The sequence below is a fragment of the Doryrhamphus excisus genome, linkage group LG14 (assembly GCF_037039965.1).
Source record: "Doryrhamphus excisus strain RoL-2023G ecotype Guam linkage group LG14, RoL_Dexc_Guam_v1.1, whole genome shotgun sequence".
NCBI classification, from domain to species: domain Eukaryota; kingdom Metazoa; phylum Chordata; class Actinopteri; order Syngnathiformes; family Syngnathidae; genus Doryrhamphus; species Doryrhamphus excisus.
In genome coordinates this window covers 1,977,501-1,999,779 of record NC_136370.1, presented here as the reverse complement: position 1 = coordinate 1,999,779, position 22,279 = coordinate 1,977,501, and the positions used below count along the sequence as shown (strand labels likewise).

The 22,279-nt window shown below is 40.8% G+C and overlaps 1 protein-coding gene across 2 annotated transcripts; it reads right to left on the bottom strand.

The window, feature by feature from the left end:
- Nucleotides 1-1,209: 1,209 nt before the first annotated feature.
- Nucleotides 1,210-16,802, bottom strand: gabra2a (gamma-aminobutyric acid type A receptor subunit alpha2a). Of its 2 annotated transcripts, XM_058078499.2 has the most exons (10): nucleotides 16,563-16,802; nucleotides 16,368-16,440; nucleotides 15,669-15,775; nucleotides 15,500-15,567; nucleotides 14,204-14,424; nucleotides 11,438-11,520; nucleotides 10,350-10,493; nucleotides 6,949-7,101; nucleotides 6,678-6,880; nucleotides 1,210-3,751 (listed from the first exon to the last, which is right to left on the bottom strand). In XM_058078499.2, exons 2-10 carry the CDS (start codon nucleotides 16,430-16,432, stop codon nucleotides 3,449-3,451), a joined length of 1,347 nt encoding a protein of 448 aa, XP_057934482.2. In that variant the 5' UTR covers nucleotides 16,433-16,440; nucleotides 16,563-16,802; the 3' UTR covers nucleotides 1,210-3,448. The 2 variants fall into 2 exon arrangements, with proteins under 2 accessions (XP_057934482.2, XP_057934483.2); XM_058078500.2 differs by lacking the exon at nucleotides 6,949-7,101 and having other exon boundaries at nucleotides 16,368-16,802.
- Between the last annotated feature and the right edge of the window lie 5,477 nt (nucleotides 16,803-22,279).

Sequence of the window (22,279 nt, the reverse complement as noted above, 5' to 3'; positions counted from 1 at the left end):
CCTATCCACTTGTGACCCCTACCCACTTGTGACCTCTACCTTCTTGTGTCCTCTACCTTCTTGTGACCTCTACCTTCTTGTGACCCCTACCCACTTGTGACCTCTACCTTCTTGTGTCGTCTACCTTCTTGTGACCTCTGCCTTCTTGTGACCCCTACCCACTTGTGACCTCTACCTTCTTGTGACCCCTACCCACTTGTGACCTCTACCTTCTTGTGTCCTCTACCTTCTTGTGACCTCTACCTTCTTGTGACCCCTACCCACTTGTGACCCTTACCCACTTGTGACCCTTACCCACTTGTGACCCCTACCCACTTGTGAACCCTACCCACTTGTGACCCCTACCCACTTGTGACCCCTACCCACTTGTGACCCCTACCCACTTGTGACCCCTACCTTCTTGTGATCCCTACAACTTGTGACCCCTACGCTTTTGTAACCCCTACCCACTTGTGAACCCTACCTTCTTGTGACCCCTGCCCACTTGTGACCTCTACCCACTTGTAACCCCTATCCACTTGTGAGCCCTACCCTCTTGTGACCCCTACCCACTTGAGACCCCTACCAACTTGTAACCCCTATCCACTTGTGAGCCCTACCCTCTTGTGACCCCTACCCACTTGTGACCCCTATCCACTTGTGACCCCTACCCTTTTGTAACCCCTACCCACTTGTGACCCCTACCTTCTTGTGACCCCTACCCTTTTGTAACCCCTACCCACTTGTGACCCCTACCTTCTTGTAACCCCTACCCACTTGTGACCACTACCCACTTGTGATCCCTACCCATTTGTAACCCCTACCCCTTGTAACCCCTACCCACTTGTGACCCCTACCCATTTGTAACCGCTACCCCCTTGAAACCCCTACCCACTTGTAACCCCTACCCACTTGTGACCCCTACCCATTTGTAACCCCTACCCCCTTGTAACCCCTACCCACTTGTGACCCCTACCCATTTGTAACCGCTACCCCCTTGTAACCCCTACCCACTTGTAACCCCTACCCCCTTGTAACCCCTACCCACTTGTAACCCCTACCCCCTTGTAACCCCTACCCATTTGTAACCGCTACTTCCTTGTGACCCCTACTCCCTTGTGACCCCTACCCACTTGTGACCCCTACCCACTTGTGACCCCTACCCACTTGTAACCCCTACCCCCTTGTGACCCCTACCCATTTGTAACCCCTACCCCCTTGTAACCCCTACCCTCTTGTAACTGAGTGTTAGGCCTCAAATTGACATCAAATACATATCATCTTCACTCACAGTGGAATTAGAAATACAAATTGTACACGTACAGTATTAGTTAGGATGGGCGGGACGCTATTATTATATTATTATATTGTTATAGCTATTATATTATAAGTTATTGTGTCTAGTATAAGTTGACAAATGTGTTTTACGTACAGGACATTCAGCACATAAAAACCTGGAATAACACTTTGGATGTTCCAATATTGTAAAATAACCTTTGTATAATATTTAATAATATAATATAAGCTTTGTGCTTAACTCAAACTCATTAAGTTCTTGGGTGACATATACAGTACAAAGTCATGTGACCACCTCAAGAAACGGCTTCCCCAAATAGTCGGGCAAACGCACGTGAAGGAGGTAGCTAACTGCCATTCAATTTGAACCATTTCAACGCTTCAGTTGGGTGTCAACTATTATGGGCGGAATCTGACTTAAACTTCCCAACAATACTGACCCCGGCCCTAATGCTTAAGCCTCACCCTAAGCCCTAATCTTAGCACTAAACCCAACCCTAACCCTGAAGGAACATTTTGATAGGTCCAAGATAACCATCAGCGACTGGATGGCATTTGGAGATCAGCAGGTATCGTAACGCTACTACAAAGGATGTGAACAACTTGTCAATATATTCATAGGCACTGTGTTATTTGTTCGCGCAACTCGCCAGAAGCCTAAATTGGAGGACATGGAAGTCAAAAAGTCAACTATTGGTGCTACGTTTAGTGATGCCGTAGTGCTACCTGTGGCGTTAAAAAAATAGACTGACGAGCCCTACCAAGTTCTCGGAGTCAGCTGGTAGTTCGGAATCATGAAGATGGACGACTTCCAAACTATTCAAATTCAACGGAAATCAACAACTGGACTGAACTACCACCACAAATGTAAATGCGCATACACACTTGCAAGGTTCAATGCAGGGCAAGAACTAAGTTGCTGGAATGGCCTTCCCGAATCGCTAGCCTGTGCCAGGAAACCAAACTATTTCAATGAATTCTAGGAATTGTGGTTAAATATCCCTGCAGAATTCGGGATGTGTACCAAAACTCGGTATCATAATAGCACCAGTGTCGACGTAAATGATAACCAAACTGAAAAAGTTACTGAAATGAGGTATAGTTACCGTCAAGTCAACTGCATTACGGTTAACATTAGAAGACATTTAGCATTTAGCATTTACCCGACAGAAGAGCAGTTTCAGTGGCAGATTACTATCACTGTCTAAGACTAAGCAGATCATCCACATATCCGGTAGCGAGAGATGCGGTTCCACAGGTACTATCAGCCTCCTGGATGGATAAGAATCAGCCTTAGACACTTAGCTTAATGATTGTAGAGACATGCACCACGTACCGCATGACTAGCAAACGGTTGACAGTCCGTCTTTTAAACAACACGAGAGCCTGGACTACCAGAGGAATGATTGTCGTCGCGGGAGCCTGGGCTACCAGCATAACGATTGTCATGCATGCACCGTAGCTTAGAATGGATCCCAATAGCATTAGCAGCACTAGCGTTAGCAGCTTGCTAGCTAGTCAACAGGACAGACTTTCAACACATCAGCAAACCATACATACATTATAGCGATATTAATTATGATGTGTTGTTTAAAAGTATGACAGGAACAACATCCAATTAAAAGCATGAACTGAATAAAGACCCATCATCCACCTGAGCCTGGACAAACCAACGAATAAGAACATTTACACTAAATATCGGAACCGAATGTTACCTTTATGCATTGCATCAGCATTTAGGACCAAATACGTAGGAGGTGAAAGAAAGAAAAGGAAAGATACATCATAGTTAGAGGACCGTCAAACAAAGTGGGACGGGGTCTTCACTCACAACAAACATCCATCCATCCGTTTTCTATTCCGCTACAAGCAAAATAATGCCCCCCAATTCCAAAATAGATATCCATTTAGATCAAATTCAGTGTAGTTATTTACAAATGATTTCCCCCGACCGGGTGGTTGGATCCCTGACTTATGGCTACAAAAGAACCTGGTCAACTTGGTAGATATCAGTGGGGGTTACGTACTGTACGATGTCCTATTTGCGATGTGGTAGTAGTTACCCACAGTGAGTGAGAAGGTGATTTTCTATGCATGTAAACAGCTTTTAGATCACAAAAAATACAATTAAGTGGAAAATCCTGATCAGCTACTTGGAAGGAGTCCCTGCGGATCATTTAGCGTGATCCAGATCTTTAATAACCGGCTCCCTGTTCAAGTAGGTGGCCCAGTACACCAGGTTAAAGCTGCCAAACAGAACAGGAAACATGATGCGGGAAATGCGGTCGATCTTGCTGACACTATTGAAGGTCTTCTTGTTCTGTTCGGGTTTCTTCTCTGAGCAAGACTTGTTGGCGTCACTCGGGCCACCCTTGGAGACCGTGGCTAGCGTTGCGTCTTTAGTGACGTTGGGAGCGTAGTTAGCCACAGCCACCGCATAGGCATTGTTCTTCTTCATCACAGACGATTCTTTTTTCTGCAAGAAAAATACCACAACGAGACATTTGGAGTTTGGTTCCAAATGGGAAAATTGTAAATGGTTCATAGTGTTATATTTGTAAATAATTGATTTGGATGCAAAACAACCCACTTTTTTGGGTTGTTTATGTTGGTATCGTTGTTTAGATATTTGATAAACTAGATATTTGTATAGATATTTGTTTAGATAGATATATGTTTAGTATTTGTTTAGCTAGATATTTGTTTAGTATTTGTTTAGCCAAATATTTATTTAGCTAGATATTTGTTTAGCTAGATATTTGTTTAGTATTTGTTTAGCAAGATATTTGTTTAGCTAGATATTTGTTAAGCTAGATATTTGTTTAGTATTTATTTAGCCAGATATTTGTTTAGCTAGATATTTGTTTAGCTAGATATTTGTTTAGCTAGATATTTGTTTAGTATTTGTTTAGCCAGATATTTGTTTAGCTAGATATTTGTTTAGCTAGATATTTGTTTAGTATTTGTTTAGCCAGATATTTGTTTAGCTAGATATTTGTTTAGCTACATATTTGTTTAGTATTTGTTTAGCTAGATATTTGTTTAGATAGATATTTGTTTAGCTAGATATTTGTTTAGTATTTATTTAGCCAGATATTTGTTTAGCTAGATATTTGTTTAGCTAGATATTTGTTTAGCTAGATATTTGTTTAGTATTTATTTAGCCAGATATTTGTTTAGCTAGATATTTGTTAAGCTAGATATTTGTTTAGTATTTATTTAGCCAGATATTTATTTAGCTAGATATTTGTTAAGCTAGATATTTGTTTAGCTAGATATTTTAGTATTTGTTTAGCCAGATATTTGTTTAGCTAGATATTTGTTTAGCTAGATATTTGTTTAGCTAGATATTTGTTTTGTATTTGTTTATCCAGATATATGTTTAGCTAGATATTTGTTTAGATATTTGTTTAGCTAGATATTTGTTTAGATATTTGTTTAGCTAGATATTTGTTTAGTATTTGTTTAGCCAGATATTTGTTTAGCTAGATATTTGTTTAGCATTTGTTTAGCTAGATATTTGTTTAGCTAGATATTTGTTTAGCTAGATATTTGTTTAAATATTTGTTTAGCTAGATATTTGTTAAGCTAGATATTTGTTTAGTATTTGTTTAGCCAGATGTTTGTTTAGCTAGATATTTGTTTAGCTAGATATTTGTTTAGTATTTGTTTAGCCAGATATTTGTTTAGCTAGATATTTGTTTAGCTAGATATTTGTTTCGTATTTGTTTAGCGAGATATTTGTTTAGCTAGATATTTGTTTAGATATTTGTTTAGTGAGATATATGTTTAGCTAGATATTTGTTTAGATATTTGTTTAGCTAGATATTTGTTTAAATATTTGTTCAGCTACATATTTGTTTAGCCAGATATTTGTTTAGCCAGATATTTGTTTAGCTAGATATTTGTTTAGCTAGATATGTGTTTAGCTAGATATTTGTTTTGTATTTGTTTATCCAGATATATGTTTAGCTAGATATTTGTTTAGATATTTGTTTAGCTAGATATTTGTTTAGATATTTGTTTAGCTAGATATTTGTTTAGTATTTGTTTAGCCAGATATTTGTTTAGCTAGATATTTGTTTAGCATTTGTTTAGCTAGATATTTGTTTAGCTAGATATTTGTTTAGCTAGATATTTGTTTAAATATTTGTTTAGCTAGATATTTGTTAAGCTAGATATTTGTTTAGTATTTGTTTAGCCAGATGTTTGTTTAGCTAGATATTTGTTTAGCTAGATATTTGTTTAGTATTTGTTTAGCCAGATATTTGTTTAGCTAGATATTTGTTTAGCTAGATATTTGTTTCGTATTTGTTTAGCGAGATATTTGTTTAGCTAGATATTTGTTTAGATATTTGTTTAGCTAGATATTTGTTTAGATATTTGTTTAGCTAGATATTTGTTTAGTATTTGTTTAGCCAGATATTTGTTTAGCTAGATATTTGTTTAGCATTTGTTTAGCTAGATATTTGTTTAGCTAGATATTTGTTTAGCTAGATATTTGTTTAAATATTTGTTTAGCTAGATATTTGTTAAGCTAGATATTTGTTTAGTATTTGTTTAGCCAGATGTTTGTTTAGCTAGATATTTGTTTAGCTAGATATTTGTTTAGTATTTGTTTAGCCAGATATTTGTTTAGCTAGATATTTGTTTAGCTAGATATTTGTTTCGTATTTGTTTAGCGAGATATTTGTTTAGCTAGATATTTGTTTAGATATTTGTTTAGTGAGATATATGTTTAGCTAGATATTTGTTTAGATATTTGTTTAGCTAGATATTTGTTTAAATATTTGTTCAGCTACATATTTGTTTAGCCAGATATTTGTTTAGCCAGATATTTGTTTAGCTAGATATTTGTTTAGCTAGATATGTGTTTAGCTAGATATTTGTTAAGCTAGATATTTGCTAAGCCAGATATTTGTTTAGATAGATATTTGTTTAGCTAGGTATTTGTTTAGCTAGGTATTTGTTTAGATAGATATTTGTTTAGGTAGGTATTTGTTTAGCTAGATATTTGTTAAGCTATATATTTGTTTAGATAGATATTTGTTTAGCTAAGTATTTGTTTAGATAGATATATGTTTAGCTAGGTATTTGTTAAGCTATATATTTGTTTAGACAGATATTTGCTTAGCTAGGTATTTCTGTCACAAAGGCAAATAAATATTTGTCAAAGTGAAAGTTAAATGTATCTTTTCACAAAAAAACGGTTGTCTCCCTTTTGTAGTCGGGAGCTGATATTTCCCTGAAAGTTCTAGTGGAGAAAGGTAGAAACCAACTTTTTTCCCCGGTATTGAAGGGGGTGTTTGGGAGTGAATGAGTGAATAGGCCTTCGGAGAGCTGTCACCATTCTTATAGCGACTTCTGCAGAGGAGCGCTTCCGAGTGTCGTGTCAGGTGTACCTTGTCATTAACGACACTCTTTCCATCCCAGGCCCAGCCCCGCTTGGTGAAGTAGTTGACAGTGGCAAATTCAATGAGGGCAGAGAAGACGAAGGCGTAGCACACAGCGATGAACCAGTCCATGGCTGTTGCGTAGGCCACTTTGGGCAGGGAATTGCGGGCGCTGATGCTAAGGGTTGTCATTGTGAGCACGGTGGTTACCCCTGCAAGGAATAGAGAAAAGAATATGAGTCCCATGATGGATATTAATTGTAATAAAATATGGACTCACCAAATACGGTTCTGGCGGGCACAGACTCTCGATTGAGCCAAAAAGAGACTTGGGAAAGGATTACTGTCATGATGCAAGGCAAATAGGTCTGGATGACAAAATAGCCGATTTTCCTCTTCAGGTGGAAGTGGGCAGTCATGACAGTGTATTCACCTGAGGGGGGAGTCACAACATTCATGGAATCATTCAGCAATATTTACTTAGCTCCGTGTCTCTGAAGATGGCTGGATACTGGAATACTGACATGTAAAATTCCCTGGAATTGAAATGCTCGATGAAAGTAACGTGGCTCCGGAAGCATGGCCGTAGTACGCCGTCAAGCCAGTAGTATACCTCGATGCCCACTGCTAGTACTCTGTCAAGCCAGTAGTATACCTCGATGCCCAGTGGTAGTACACATGAAGCCAGTAGTATACCTCGATGCCCACTGGTAGTACATCGTGAAGCCAGTAGTATACCTTGATGCCCACTGGTAGTACACCGTCAAGCCAGTAGTATACCTTGATGCCCACTGGTAGTACACGTCAAGCCAGTAATATACCTCGATGCCCACTGGTAGTACACGTCAAGCCAGTAGTATACCTCGATGCCCACTGGTAGTACACCGTGAAGCCAGTAGTATACCTTGATGCCCACTGCTAGTACTCTGTCAAGCCAGTAGTATACCTCGATGCCCAGTGGTAGTACACATGAAGCCAGTAGTATACCTCGATGCCCACTGGTAGTACATCGTGAAGCCAGTAGTATACCTTGATGCCCACTGGTAGTACACCGTCAAGCCAGTAGTATACCTTGATGCCCACTGGTAGTACACGTCAAGCCAGTAATATACCTCGATGCCCACTGGTAGTACACGTCAAGCCAGTAGTATACCTCGATGCCCACTGGTAGTACACCGTGAAGCCAGTAGTATACCTTGATGCCAACTGGTAGTACACCGTGAAGCCAGTAGTATACCTCGGTGCCCACTGGTAGTACATCGTAAAGCCTGTAGTATACCTTGATGCCCACTGGTAGTACACCATCAAGCTAGTAGTATACCTCGATGCCCACTGGTAGTACATCGTAAAGCCAGTAGTATACCTTGATGCCCACTGGTAGTACACCGTCAAGCTAGTAGTATACCTCGATGCCCACTGGTAGTACACCGTCAAGCCAGTAATATACCTCGATGCCCACTGGTAGTACACCGTCAAGCTAGTAGTATACCTCGATGCCCACTGGTAGTACACCGTCAAGCTAGTAGTATACCTCGATGCCCACTGGTAGTACACCGTCAAGCCAGTAATATACCTCGATGCCCACTGGTAGTACACCGTCAAGCTAGTAGTATACCTCAATGCCCACTGGTAGTACATCTTGAAGGCAGCAGTATACCTCGATGCCCAGTGGTAGTACACGTGAAGCCAGTAGTATACCTCGATGCCCACTGCTAGTACTCTGTCAAGCCAGTAGTATACCTTGATGCCCAGTGGTAGTACACGTGAAGCCAGTAGTATACCTCGATGCCCACTGGTAGTACACCGTGAAGCCAGTAGTATACCTCGATGCCCACTGGTAGTACACCGTGAAGCCAGTAGTATACCTTGATGCCAACTGGTAGTACACCGTGAAGCCAGTAGTATACCTTGATGCCAACTGGTAGTACACCGTGAAGCCAGTAGTATACCTCGGTGCCCACTGGTAGTACATCGTAAAGCCTGTAGTATACCTTGATGCCCACTGGTAGTACACCGTCAAGCTAGTAGTATACCTCGATGCCCACTGGTAGTACACGGTCAAGCCAGTAATATACCTCGATGCCCACTGGTAGTACATGGTCAAGCCAGTAGTATACCTGGATACCCACTGCTAGTACACCGTCAAGCCAGTAGTATACCTCAATGCCCACTGGTAGTACACGTCAAGTTAGTAGTATACCTTGATGCACACTGCTAGTACACCGTGAAGCCAGTAGTATACCTGGATGCCCACTGGTAGTACACCGTCAAGCCAGTAGTATACCTGGATACCCACTGCTAGTACACCGTCAAGCCAGAAGTATACCTTGATGCCCACCAGTAGTACACCATCAAGCTAGTAGTATACCTCGATGCCCACTGGTAGTACATCTTGAAGCCAGTAGTATACCTCGATGCCCACTGGTAGTACATCTTGAAGCCAGTAGTATACCTCGATGCCCACTGGTAGTACACCGTCAAGCTAGTAGTATACCTCGATGCCCACTGGTAGTACATCTTGAAGCCAGTAGTATACCTCGATGCCCAATGGTAGTACACCGTCAAGCTAGAAGTATACCTTGATGCCCACTGGTAGTACACGTCAAGCTAGTAGTATACCTCGATGCCCACTTGTAGTACACCGTGAAGCCAGTAGTATACCTCGATGCCAACTGGTAGTACACCGTGAAGCCAGTAGTATACCTCGGTGCCCACTGGTAGTACATCGTAAAGCCTGTAGTATACCTTGATGCCCACTGGTAGTACACCGTCAAGCTAGTAGTATACCTCGATGCCCACTGGTAGTACATCGTAAAGCCAGTAGTATACCTTGATGCCCACTGGTAGTACACCGTCAAGCTAGTAGTATACCTCGATGCCCACTGGTAGTACACGGTCAAGCCAGTAATATACCTCGATGCCCACTGGTAGTACATGGTCAAGCCAGTAGTATACCTGGATACCCACTGCTAGTACACCGTCAAGCCAGTAGTATACCTCAATGCCCACTGGTAGTACACGTCAAGTTAGTAGTATACCTTGATGCACACTGCTAGTACACCGTGAAGCCAGTAGTATACCTGGATGCCCACTGGTAGTACACCGTCAAGCCAGTAGTATACCTGGATACCCACTGCTAGTACACCGTCAAGCCAGAAGTATACCTTGATGCCCACCAGTAGTACACCATCAAGCTAGTAGTATACCTCGATGCCCACTGGTAGTACATCTTGAAGCCAGTAGTATACCTCGATGCCCACTGGTAGTACATGTCAAGCTAGTAGTATACTTTGATGCCCAGTGGTAGTTCATATATTTGGTTGATTATCATCACACCCGAGAGTGATGAGTTCTTTTTAGCTTACCCCCCAACGGTGTACATCAAGGGGGGTAGTCCAGGAGTACTTGGACCTTGGACCGCATGGTTGCCAGCATGTCGGATTTGTTTCTAGCAAAGGTTGGACTCGGCCAGAGTTGCCAATTCTATTCATTAATTTTGGACTTTCGGCTTTGGGTTGGATTTGTTATTTACTCTTTGTCTGCCATAAATTTCCCAATCCAGATCAGAATTCCCTATAATTCCCTAATAGTTTATTGACGGGAACAAATTGCCACCTGCTGTTTAAGTCTTCATTTGAATGACGTAACAGTCAGTTTTGGCCCACGGTAAAAACTGCTTACCGGTGCTGGATTTAATCGTCTCCTTGCCGACTGTTTGGCCCACCAAGTCATACTGGTTGAGTCTGGATCCATCGGCCGCCACATCCACGGACTGGGAGGCATTCCGCGTCCAAATGTAAGTCACTTCATTCTTTGTGTAGGCGTCTGAAGCACAGAGAGACACTTATCAACCAAGCCGTTCTACGAATGCTATTTGTTACGTTCGCCACCGTGGCAAGTCATGGTTAAGTATCGGCACGGGTACGGGTATGGGTACAGGTATAGATACAGATACAGTAGCTAAGACCAATTTACCCAACAACCATATATTTCATATACGGAGTTTTTATTCCATAACAGGAGCGCAGTACCAGCTGGACAGGAAATACACTAAAGATATTTTTATGATAGAAAATGGAGGATTGTATATCCAAGCTCAATAGAGGGTGATCAGACTAAGTAGACTAAGTAGTAGTAGTAGTTGTAGAAATTTTCCACGGATGTGTGTACTCCATATACAGATAAAAGCTAAGAATTTTCAGCAGTAAAAAAAAAACAAATAAATGGGAATAAGGAAAACTAAGGAAATTTGGCTAAGGACTAAGGAGCTCCATTGGTGTCAGGATGATACATCCAAAGTATGTGAAGGAGACATCACAGATCCTTCCTTCCTGCAGCTGGCAGACATCATATAAATTGCTCCAAAAATCCTCTAGAATAACTGTGCAATAAACCGTGCAATAAACCGTGCAATAAACCGTGCAATAAACCGTGCAATAAACCATGCAATAACAAGCAAAAAACCAAGCAATAAACCACTGCCTTGATCAACTTGTACTGCTGTAAATAGTGTATATACCTTCTTGATTTGGATTACCGTCATTGTGTACTTGTATGCCCTTGTGTGCTTGTGTACTCTGCTTTGGAGTACTTTGACTAAAAAAGACACATCTTACCTCCTAAAGTATGAAACGATAAGAGATATGTATCAACGTGAAAGAAAACCTCCGAGGTGCCTCACCAGCCATGAACCCCACCCATCACTGGTCCTGATGGAGACCAAATCAAACATCACGTGACCCGCAAAGGCAACGCTGTCTGCCACTTACAGCTGCCAAACTTGAGAGGACACGAGTGCGAGTCCATGGGAAAGTCTTCCAGGTGCATGGGACATTCCGCCTGAACTGTTAGCCTGGGAAAAACAGAAAGGAAACAGTGTCAGTACCTGACTTGTGGGGGGGTGTCAAACGGTATGACTCTGAGTTCTGTATGATGTAATATCCTGTAGTGTGTTTGTATATGCTCCCATTAACCAATTGGGATCTTCTTCTGCGTGTGTAAAGTGTCTGGTGCTACAAAAACAAAATTTGACCGTCTACTAAGATCAATCCAAACCACCGCAAAGCAATATTTCATTTGGCTTTTTAACGAGATCCACGTTCATTGGAAACAACATAATTAGATTTGTTAAGCTAGATATTTGTTTAGATATTTGTTTAGCTAGATATTTGTTTAGATATTTGTTTAGATATTTGTTTAGATAGATATTTGTTTAGATATTTGTTTAGCTAGATATTTGTTTAGCTAGGTATTTGTTTACCTAGATATTTGTTTAGATATTTGTTTAGCTAGATATTTGTTTAGCTAGGTATTTGTTTAGATATTTGTTTACCTAGATATTTGTTTAGATATTTGTTTAGATATTTCTTTAGATATTTGTTTAGCTATATATTTGTTTAGCTAGATATTTGTTTAGATATTTGTTTAGCTAGATATTTGTTTAGCTAGGTATTTGTTTACCTAGATATTTGTTTAGATATTTGTCAAGCTAGATATTTGTTTAGCTAGATATTTGTTTAGATATTTGTTTAGCTAGGTATTTGTTTAGATATTTATTTCGCTAGATATTTGTTTAGATAGATATTTGTTTAGCTAGGTATTTGTTTAGATATTTGTTTAGACATTTGTTTAGATATTTGTTTAGCTAGATATTTGTTTAACTATATATTTGTTTAGATATTTGTTTAGCTAGATATTTGTTTAACTAGATATTTGTTTAGATATTTGTTTAGCTACATATTTGTTTAGCTACATATTTGTTTAGATATTTGTTTAGCTACATATTTGTTTAGCTAGGTATTTGTTTAGCTAGATATTTGTTTAGATATTTGTTTAGCTAGATATTTGTTTAGATATTTGTTTAGATATTTGTTTAGATATTTGTTTAGATATTTGTTTAGCTACATATTTGTTTAGCTAGGTATTTTTTTAGCTAGATATTTGTTTAGATATTTGTTTAGCTAGATATTTGTTTATATATTTGTTTAGCTAGATATTTGTTTAACTAGATATTTGTTTAGATATTTGTTTAGCTAGATATTTTTTTAGCTACATATTTGTTTAGATATTTGTTTAGCTAGATATTTGTTTAGCTAGATATTTGTTTAGCTAGGTATTTGTTTAGATATTTATCTTGCTAGATATTTGTTTAGCTAGGTATTTGTTTAGCTAGGTATTTGTTTAGATATTTGTTTAGCTAGATATTTGTTTAACTAGATATTTGTTTAGATATTTGTTTAGATATTTGTTTAGATATTTGTTTAGATATTTGTTTAGCTAGATATTTGTTTAGCTAGATATTTGTTTAGATATTTGTTAAGCTAGATATTTGTTTAGCTAGGTATTTGCTTAGCTAGGTATTTGTTTAGCTAGATATGTTTATATAGATAATTGTTTAGATATTTGTTTAGCTAGATATTTATTTAGCTAGATATTTGTTTATATAGATAATTGTTTAGATATTTGTTTAGCTTGATATTATTTAGCTAGATATTTGTTTATATAGATATTTGTTAAGCTATGTATTTGTTTAGATATTTATTTAGCTAGATATTTGTCAAGCTAGATATTTGCTTAGCTGGGTATTTGTTTAGATATTTCTGTCACAAAGGCAAATAAATATTTGTCAAAGTGAAAGTTATGCTTAAAATGTATCTTTTCACAAAAAGCCTGTTCTCTCCCTTTTCTAGTCGGCAGCTGATATTTATTAAAAACAAAATTCGACCGTCTACTAAGATCAATCCAAACCACCGCAAAGCAATATTTCATTTGGCTTTTTAACGAGATCCACGTTCATTGGAAACAACATAATTAGATTTGTTAAGCTAGATATTTGTTTAGCTATTTGTTTAGCTAGATATTTGTTTAGATATTTGTTTAGATACTTATTTAGCTATATATTTGTCAAGCTAGATATTTGTTTAGATATTTGTTTAGCTAGATATTTGTTTAGATATTTGTTTAGCTAGATATTTGTTTAGCTAGATATTTGTTTAGTATTTGTTTAGCTAGGTATTTGTTTAGATATTTGTTTAGCTAGATATTTGTTTAGTATTTGTTTAGCTAGATATTTGTTTAGATATTTGTTTAGCTAGATATTTGTTTAGATATTTGTTTAGCTAGATATTTGTTTAGCTAGATATTTGTTTAGATATTTGTTAAGCTAGATATTTGTTTAGCTAGATATTTGTTTAGCTAGATATTTGTTTAGATATTTGTTTAGCTAGATATTTGTTTAGCTAGATATTTGTTTAGCTAGATATTTGTTTAGATATTTGTTAAGCTAGATATTTGTTTAGATATTTGTTTAGTTAGTTATTTGTTTATATAGATATTTGTTTAGCTAGATATTTGTTTATATAGATATTTGTTTAGCTAGATATTTGTTTAGATGTTGTCTGGAGCTGATATTTATTCAAAACAAAATTTGACCGTCTACTAAGATCAATCCAAACCACCGCAAAGCAATATTTCATTTGGCTTTTTAACGAGATCCACGTTCATTGGAAACAACGTAATTACGTTGACCAAGTAACCTCATGGTGTAGAGCAGAGTCCCATCCTCCATGATCCTCAACAGTTTGTTGGGCATTGTCATGTTGTGGGCCACAGACTTCTTTCCATTGTGGAAGAAGGTATCAGGAGTCCAGATCTTACTGGCCATCAAGTTGTTGAGCGGCAGAATGTTCATTGGACCATGAAACTTCAATCGCTCGTCCTTCCAGCTCTGACGGAAGAAAACATCCACGGTGTACTCCTGAAAGTGGAAGAAAAGAATAACCCAGTATAAATATTACAAATATGTAGTGTCAATTGGTTGGTTGGTCCCAGAAATGAAAAGGGGGGCCAGGTTTTGCTGAGAGTTTCTGAGTAAACCAACCGAATGGTGCGTTGGTTTTATTTCAAGGCTCCGGAATGTCACATTCCAAATGTATGAGTTTGCATTGGTGTAAAAACACCAAACATTAGAATCCGGAAATAGGAAACCTTAACAGATTCCGTGTCAGAGTCAAGCTATCAAAGGTAGAAAAAAAAAAGTACGGACACGGAGAAGGAGTGGAATTATCTTCTGCAAGTTTGATGAGCAGGAGGCATGAATGAAACATTAGTCCATCTCCACATTGCTCTCCTCTGAGGGCGCTTTCACTCCCGTCTCTCGGCCCCTCACATCTGTGCCACTTTCAGTCCACTTTCAATCTAAGTGGAGCCAGGTGGGGGGGATCGGTCGCTGGGATTGTGACAGAAAACTGAAGAAAGCTTTTAAGGCACCAAGATGACGCCGAACGCACTCTTTCCTTGAAGGAAATTGGGGGCAGGACGCCGTGCTTTTTTATGTCCTCAACTGTGGACATAGAGAAGAATATAAATAAAATACTTATAATACACAATATGTTTTTTCATTCATTAAAATCGGATTCTTTAGGTTTATTATTTTGATTTAGGTTGCTAGCATGTTTTGATGTCGAAAAAGGCCTGTGATGTCATTTTACAAATAACACTAAATTCATCACATGGCGACTTAACACTCAAAGAGTTATACCTGAGAAGTATACAAACTCATACCAATATGAGTTTCAAATTTGTGACAAATACAGATAATGTTAACTTCAACACCCGCCTCCCCCCGCCCCCCTACAGTCCTGGTGCTTAGTGTATTGGAGAGAATCTGAGGCATGTGCGACCCTGGTGATGAGTTCAAAAACTGATCCACTAGATTTTATTTGTCAGAGGCCCATCAATCATCACTTCTGGACGCTCATTCGGGTTCATCAGGTCACAAAGTCAAACTGAGGATCATTCAGGACCACAGTATGGGTTGAAGTGAGGCTTACCATATCTGTGTCTGAAACTGGACCAAAACTGGTGACATAGATATCCGTCTTGACTTCTGTCTCACGATCTGTGTGGAAACACGGGATTCATTTAGAAAACGAATTCCCACGCATAAAAATGGTTAAAGAAATCAAATACAAACATCAGGCATTCAGATCTTAAACGTACCCCCCAAGCCTGGTCTCAGCCTGTTGTCATATCCGTCCAGGAGACTGTCCAGGATCTTGGTGAACGTTGCGATGTCTTTGCGCGTCGCGTTGGAATCGCCGTTGGACCTGGGATGCAGACAGATAAAAGCATCCCGGGATCACACGAATCACCAACGATATGACGGAATACGGAATTCTCTTCTGTCTTATTCTGGACTGGCAGAGATTTGGGGGGTTGGACTTGTGTCCCGGGTCGCTCATTTGAGCTCAAACGTGAACCCTAATGGAGCAAAGCCATAAGAAGCACTTTTTTCTTTCCAAGAATATTTTAGTCAACATCCTATCCATCCGTTTTCTATGCCGCTTATCCTCACAGTGTGGCAGCTAATGTATACACTTAAACTGCAACCAAAATGACACACAAGCACCAGACCTGATCGCTGGAACAACAGGCTTTTATTGCTGGTTTGCATTTTCTTACAGTAGGAACAATAACCTCTGGTTAATAAACAGGAGTGCGTCCACAGTATCATCCATTTAACCCCAAGTTCAATGCCACTGGCCAAGGTTCCAAAAGCAAGCCCTGCACCACCAAAGGTGTGACTGACGTCTCTTTTCTCACTGAGGCGTCAAATCAAACCAGAAAGCCGCTTCTGACTTTCTTCTCCAAAATCAACAAAACGCTGAAATAAAGGAGCAGAAAGCTGACAAAGCGTACCTTGTGTGTACCGCGATGACGTAGACCAACAGCAGCACCAGACGAGATCTCCATCGTCCTGCCATTGTCCGACCTGCGCGTAAACAAGCGGGGACGCCTTAAAAGCAGCAACAGCAGCGACCAGTAGTCCAGCAACTGAGCTAGGATGGTCGTGGACGGTCCACGTTGGTCCTTCACGTTTGGCCGGACTCCTACCGGAAGAGCGACAGGTGTCCGCTTTTGCTGCCGCCGGTGTGAGGACGTCGAAGCCCGCCGAAGACGTCGGGAGGAAAGGGGCCGGCAGCAGGTGATCGCTAGGCAGCCTCGGACGACCTGAGATGCTGCCCGTCTGCCGAGCGAATGACTGGAAGAGGGAAGGGAGGGAGGAAAGGGAGGGAGGGAGGAAGGAAGGAAGGAAAGTAGGAAGACAGGAAGGAAATATGGAAGGAAGGAAGGAAGGAAGGAAGGAAGGAAGGATGGATGTAAGGAAGGAAGGAAGGAAGGAAGGAAAGTAGGAAGGCAGGAAGGAAGTATGGAAGGAAGGAAGATAGAAGGAAGGAAGGATGGATGGAAGGAAGGAAAGAAGGGAGACAGGAAGGAAGGAAGGAAGGAAAGTAGGAAGGCAGGAAGTAAGAATGGGAAGAAGGAAGACAGGAAGGAAGGAAGGAAGGATGGAAAGAAGGCAGGAAGGATGGATGGGAGGAAGGAAAGAAGGAAGATAGGAAGGATGGAAGGAAAGAAGGAATACAGGAAGGAAGGATGGAAAGAAGGAAGGAAGGAAGACAGGAAGGAAGGAAAGTGGGAAGGCAGGATGGAAGGCAGGAAGGAAGGATGAAGGAAGGAAGGAAAGTAGGAAAGCAGGAAGGAAGGATGGAAGAAAGGAAGGAAGGAAAGTAGGAAAGCAGGAAGGAAGGAAAGTAGGAAGGCAGGAAGGAAGGATGACGGAAGGAAAGTAGGAAGGATGGAAGGAAGGAAGGAAAGAAGGAAGACAGGAAGGAAGGCAGGCAGGAAGGAAGGATAGAAGGAAGGAAAGTAGGAAAGCAGGAAGGAAAGTAGGAGGGAAGGAAAGCAGGACGGAAGGAAGGAAGGAAAGTAGGAAGGAAGGATGGAAGGAAAGTAGGAAAGCAGGAAGGAAGGATGTAAGAAAGGAAGGAAGGAAAGTAGGAAAGCAGGAAGGAAGGAAAGTAGGAAGGCAGGAAGGAAGGATGAAGGAAGGAAAGTAGGAAGGATGGAAGGAAGGAAGGAAAGAAGGAAGACAGGAAGGAAGGCAGGAAGGAAGGATAGAAGGAAGGAAAGTAGGAAAGCAGGAAGGAAAGTAGGAGGGAAGGAAGGCAGGAAGGAAAGCAGGAAGGAAGGGAGGAAGGCATGAAGGAAGGAATGAAAGTAGGAAGGCAGGAAGGAAGGAAAGAAGGAAGGAAGGAAGGAAGGAAAGTAGGAAGGAAGGAAGGCAGGAAGGAAGGATGGAATGAAGGACGGAAGGAAAGTAGGAAGGATGGAAAGTAGGAAAGCAGGAAGGAAGGATGGAAGGAAGGAAGGCATGAAGGAAGGAAGGAAAGTAGGAAGGAGGGATGGAAGTAAGGAAAGAAGGAAGACAGGAAATAAGGAAGGAAAGTAGGAAGGCAGGAAGGAAGGAAAGAAGGAAGACAGGAAGGAAGGAAGCAAGGAAGGAAAGTAGGAAGAAAGGATGGAAGGAAGGAAGGCAGGAAGGAAGGATGGAATGAAGGAAGGAAGGAAAGTAGGAAGGATGGAAGGAAGGAAAGTAGGAAAGCAGGAAGGAAGGATGGAAGGAAGTAAGGCATGAAGGAAGGAAGGAAGGAAGGAAGGAAAGAAGGAAGACAGGAAGTAAGAAAGGAAAGTAGGAAGGCAGGAAGGAAGGAAAGAAGGAAGACAGGAAGGAATGAAGGAAGGAAGGAAAGTAGGAAGAAAGGATGGAAGGAAGGAAGGAAGGAATGAAGGAAGGAAGGAAGGAAGGAAGGAAGGACCCTTTATTTCCAATACCACTGACACCTGAACGCTTGGCTGGATAAAACGTGGTTTCATTGCTCCAAGGAAGGAAAGTAGGAAGAAAGGATGGAAGGAAGGAAGGAAGGAAGGAAGGAAGGAAGGAAGGAAGGAAGGAAGGAGGGAAGGATCCTTTATTTCCAATACCACTGACACCTGAACGCTTGGCTGGATAAAACGTGGTTTCATTGCTCCAAGGAAGGAAAGTAGGAAGAAAGGATGGAAGGAAGGAAGGAAGGAAGGAAGGAAGGAAGGAAGGAAGGAAGGAAGGAAGGAAGGAAGGAAGGAGGGAAGGATCCTTTATTTCCAATACCACTGACACCTGAACGCTTGGCTGGATAAAACGTGGTTTCATTGCTCCAAGGAAGGAAAGTAGGAAGAAAGGAAGGAAGGAAGGAAAGAAGGAAGGAAGGAAGGACGGAAGGAAGGAAGGAAGGAAGGAGGGAAGGATCCTTTATTTCCAATACCACTGACACCTGAACGCTTGGCTGGATAAAACGTGGTTTCATTGCTCCAAGGAAGGAAAGTAGGAAGAAAGGATGGAAGGAAGGAAGGAAGGAAGGAAGGAAGGAAGGAAGGAAGGAAGGATCCTTTATTTCCAATACCACTGACACCTGAACGCTTGGCTGGATAAAACGTGGTTTCATTGCTCATCCATGCCAGTAAAACTGCACGGAGGGAAATACCATATTTCTGACTGTGACAGAAATAAAAGAATAAAAAAGAATGTTTTGGATGATTTTATAATAAAAGAATAAAAAGAATGTTTTGGATGATTTTATAATAAAAGAATAAAAACGAATGTTTTGTATGATTTTATATTAATATGCATACTGTGAAGACAGAAAGGACCATGACTGAAGACATGAAAGGTAAATAAGACAATAAGACAAAACACGCGTGTCTAGTAAACACCAAGAGAAGTCCATCCGTGTAAACACCAGCCATGAAATGCAGTATTGTCCGTGTAGTACTACGCAGGGTGTTTCCAGACCCTGAGCTCTTACAGCAGCAGTGGTCTCCTGCTGGTGCTGAAGATGCTGAGCTCTTCGGACAGCATGCTTCCAGGGTCTGTTAGCCATGAGCTGCTGTCACACGGTGGCTCACGCTGTGGGTTCAGGCCTCAGCTGTAAACACTTAGTCACGTTGACCTGAATGTGAGCACTTAGGAAGACGCCTGTGGGTGAAGGTGGGGTCCTCTGACCGGTCCGCCCCCGATCAATGTGGACTCCTTTCACAGACCCTGCTTAGCCACTGAAACCCTGGGCCATTTTTGGTTTGTTTGGTTTTCTATTTTGTTCTTGCCATTATTGTTTTTTCTACTCAATAGCAGCAATAGTAGCAGACCTCAATATCTTCTAAAATCATTCATTCATTCATTTTCTACCGCTTTTTCCTCACGAGGGTCGCGGGGGTGCTGGAGCCTATCCCAGCTGTCTTGGGGCGAGAGGCAGGGTCCACCCTGGACTGGTCACCAGCCAATCACAGGGCACATATAGACAAACAACCATTCACATTCATGTGGCAATTGGTTCAGGCGGGAATTGAACCCTGGTCTCCTAGCTGTGAGGTCTGCGCGCTAACCACTAGACCGCCGTGCCGCCCCCTTCTAAAATCAAAACAAATAAATAATGAATATGATGTATTACAGTAATGCCTCTTTTGTTGTGGTTGATCTGTCCAACCATCCCTCCATCCATCCATCCATCCATCCGTCTATCCCTCCATCCATCCATCTATCTGTCCGTTTGTCTGTCCATCCATCCATCCATCCATCCATCTATCCCTCCATCCATCCATCTATCTATCTGTCCGTTTGTCTGTCCATCCGTCCGTCCATCCATCCATCCATCCATCCGTCTATCCCTCCATCCAACCATCTATCTATCTGTCCGTTTGTCTGTCCATCCATCCATCCATCCATCCATCCGTCTATCCCTCCATCCATCCATCTATCTATCTGTCCGTTTGTCTGTCCATCCGTCCGTCCATCCATCCATCCGTCCATCCCTCCATCTGTCCATCCATCCATTCGTTCATCTGTCCATCCGTCCATCCATCATCCATCCATCCGTCCATCCATCCATCTATCCGTCTGTCTGTCCATTCATCCATCTGTCCATCCATCCATCCATCTATCCGTCTATCTGTCCATTCATCCATCTGTCCATCCATCCATCCATCTATCCGTCTATCTGTCCATTCATCCATCTGTCCATCCATCCATCTGTCCATCCGTCCGTCCATCCATCCATCATCCATCCATCCATATCCGTCGGTCTGTCCATCCGTCCGTCCATCCATCCATCCGTCCATCGATCCAGCTGTCCATCCGTCCATCCATCATCCATCTGTCCGTCCGTCCATCCATTCATCTGTCCATACATCCATCCATCCATCTATCCATCCATCTGTCCGTCCGTCCATCCATTCATCTGTCCATACATCCATCCATCCATCTATCCATCCATCTGTCCGTCCATCCATCCATCCATCCATCCATCCATCATCCATCATCCATCATCCATCATCCATCATCCATCATCCATCATCCATCATCCATCATCCATCATCCATCATCCATCATCCATCATCCATCCATCCATATCCGTCTGTCTGTCCATCCATCCATCCATCCATCCATCCGTCCGTCCATCCATCCATCCCTCCATCCCTCCATCTGTCCATCCATCCCTCCATCTGTCCATACATCCATCCATCCATCCATTCTTTACATTATACAAGCGATGTCCAAAGTTCAGTTCATTTTGACCCCCCCACCTCCACCCCCTGTAAACAAAAGAAAAAGTCTGTGGAAAAAATTAATTCTGTATAAATCTTAGAATTAAAAACACGTTGAAAGAGTAGAAGTCCTTTTCCTGTAAGTGTCCCATTAGAAATACACGCCAACGAAGGATGCGTTGTACTGCGTTCAGTACGGGCGAACTGCCATGTATGAATATGGTGGCCTTTATGGCGTGCAGCATCTACAGCAGGTTGTCAGATGTATTCTCTGAGGACACGTGAATGTGATACTAAGGAACGATGGCAGCGACGCAGATGCCTTGCTGTGTGTGTGTGTTGTGGCAGGAGGACATCGTGCTGAGTGAAGCTAAGGTAGATAACGCATGACAGCTCATCTCTGAAATTCCAGCGTTCACGAGTGAAGACATGTCGACGGGGAAGTGGTCTTCATTTTGGGGGATGGTACCTGGACCCACGAGCTGGCAGGTAAAGCGCTGTACCCGAACCTTTTCCACCCGGGTCGCATCCACAACATGAAAGAAAGCCAATCGGTATATTTTGTGATGACACAAACACATATTGTTCTCGTTTCTGTGCATTTTAAAGATATATAAACAGATAAAAAGAGACAGCTCATAATGGGAAGCACTTGTTACACCTACAAAGCCTTCTGAAAAAGACTCAATGAAGCGCCATGAATGCTCCATTGACATATAATGTGACATACATATGAACCAAGCTACAGTTACAGTTGTTATTATTATTATTATTATTATTATTGTTATTATTATTATTAACATTGTTACACTGATCCATCGACATTCCATCTGAGGCCATGCATTATGGAGGACCAAAACTGCCAAAATAATAAATAAATAAATAAATAAAAGGAAATGAAAACAAAAATCAAAAAAATCTAAAAATTTAATACAAAAAAATAAATATAAATGGAAATAAAAACAACAAATTTTTTTTTTTAATTTTTGAATCTTCTTTTTTATTTTTGTATTTATTTTTGCTTTTATTTATTTATTTATTTATGTATATATATTTTTTGTTTTTATTTCCATTTATATTTATTTTTTGTATTTAATTTTTTGATTTTTTTTTTTGTTTTTATTTTCACTTTTATTTATTTATTTAGATATGGAGATATCCTCCATAGTCTGCAGCATGAAATAAATACA

Coding starts and splice junctions, on each gene's coding strand:
- gabra2a (XM_058078499.2), bottom strand. CDS start 16,432: ATGGCAGGACGATGGAGATCTCGTCTGGTGCTGCTGTTGGTCTACGTC. Junction 11,521..14,203: donor ACTCTGCTCTACACCATGAG/GTTACTTGGTCA, acceptor TGTTTTTCCCAG/GCTAACAGTTCAGGCGGAAT. Junction 7,102..10,349: donor GACGATTAAATCCAGCACCG/GTAAGCAGTTTT, acceptor CTCCCCCCTCAG/GTGAATACACTGTCATGACT.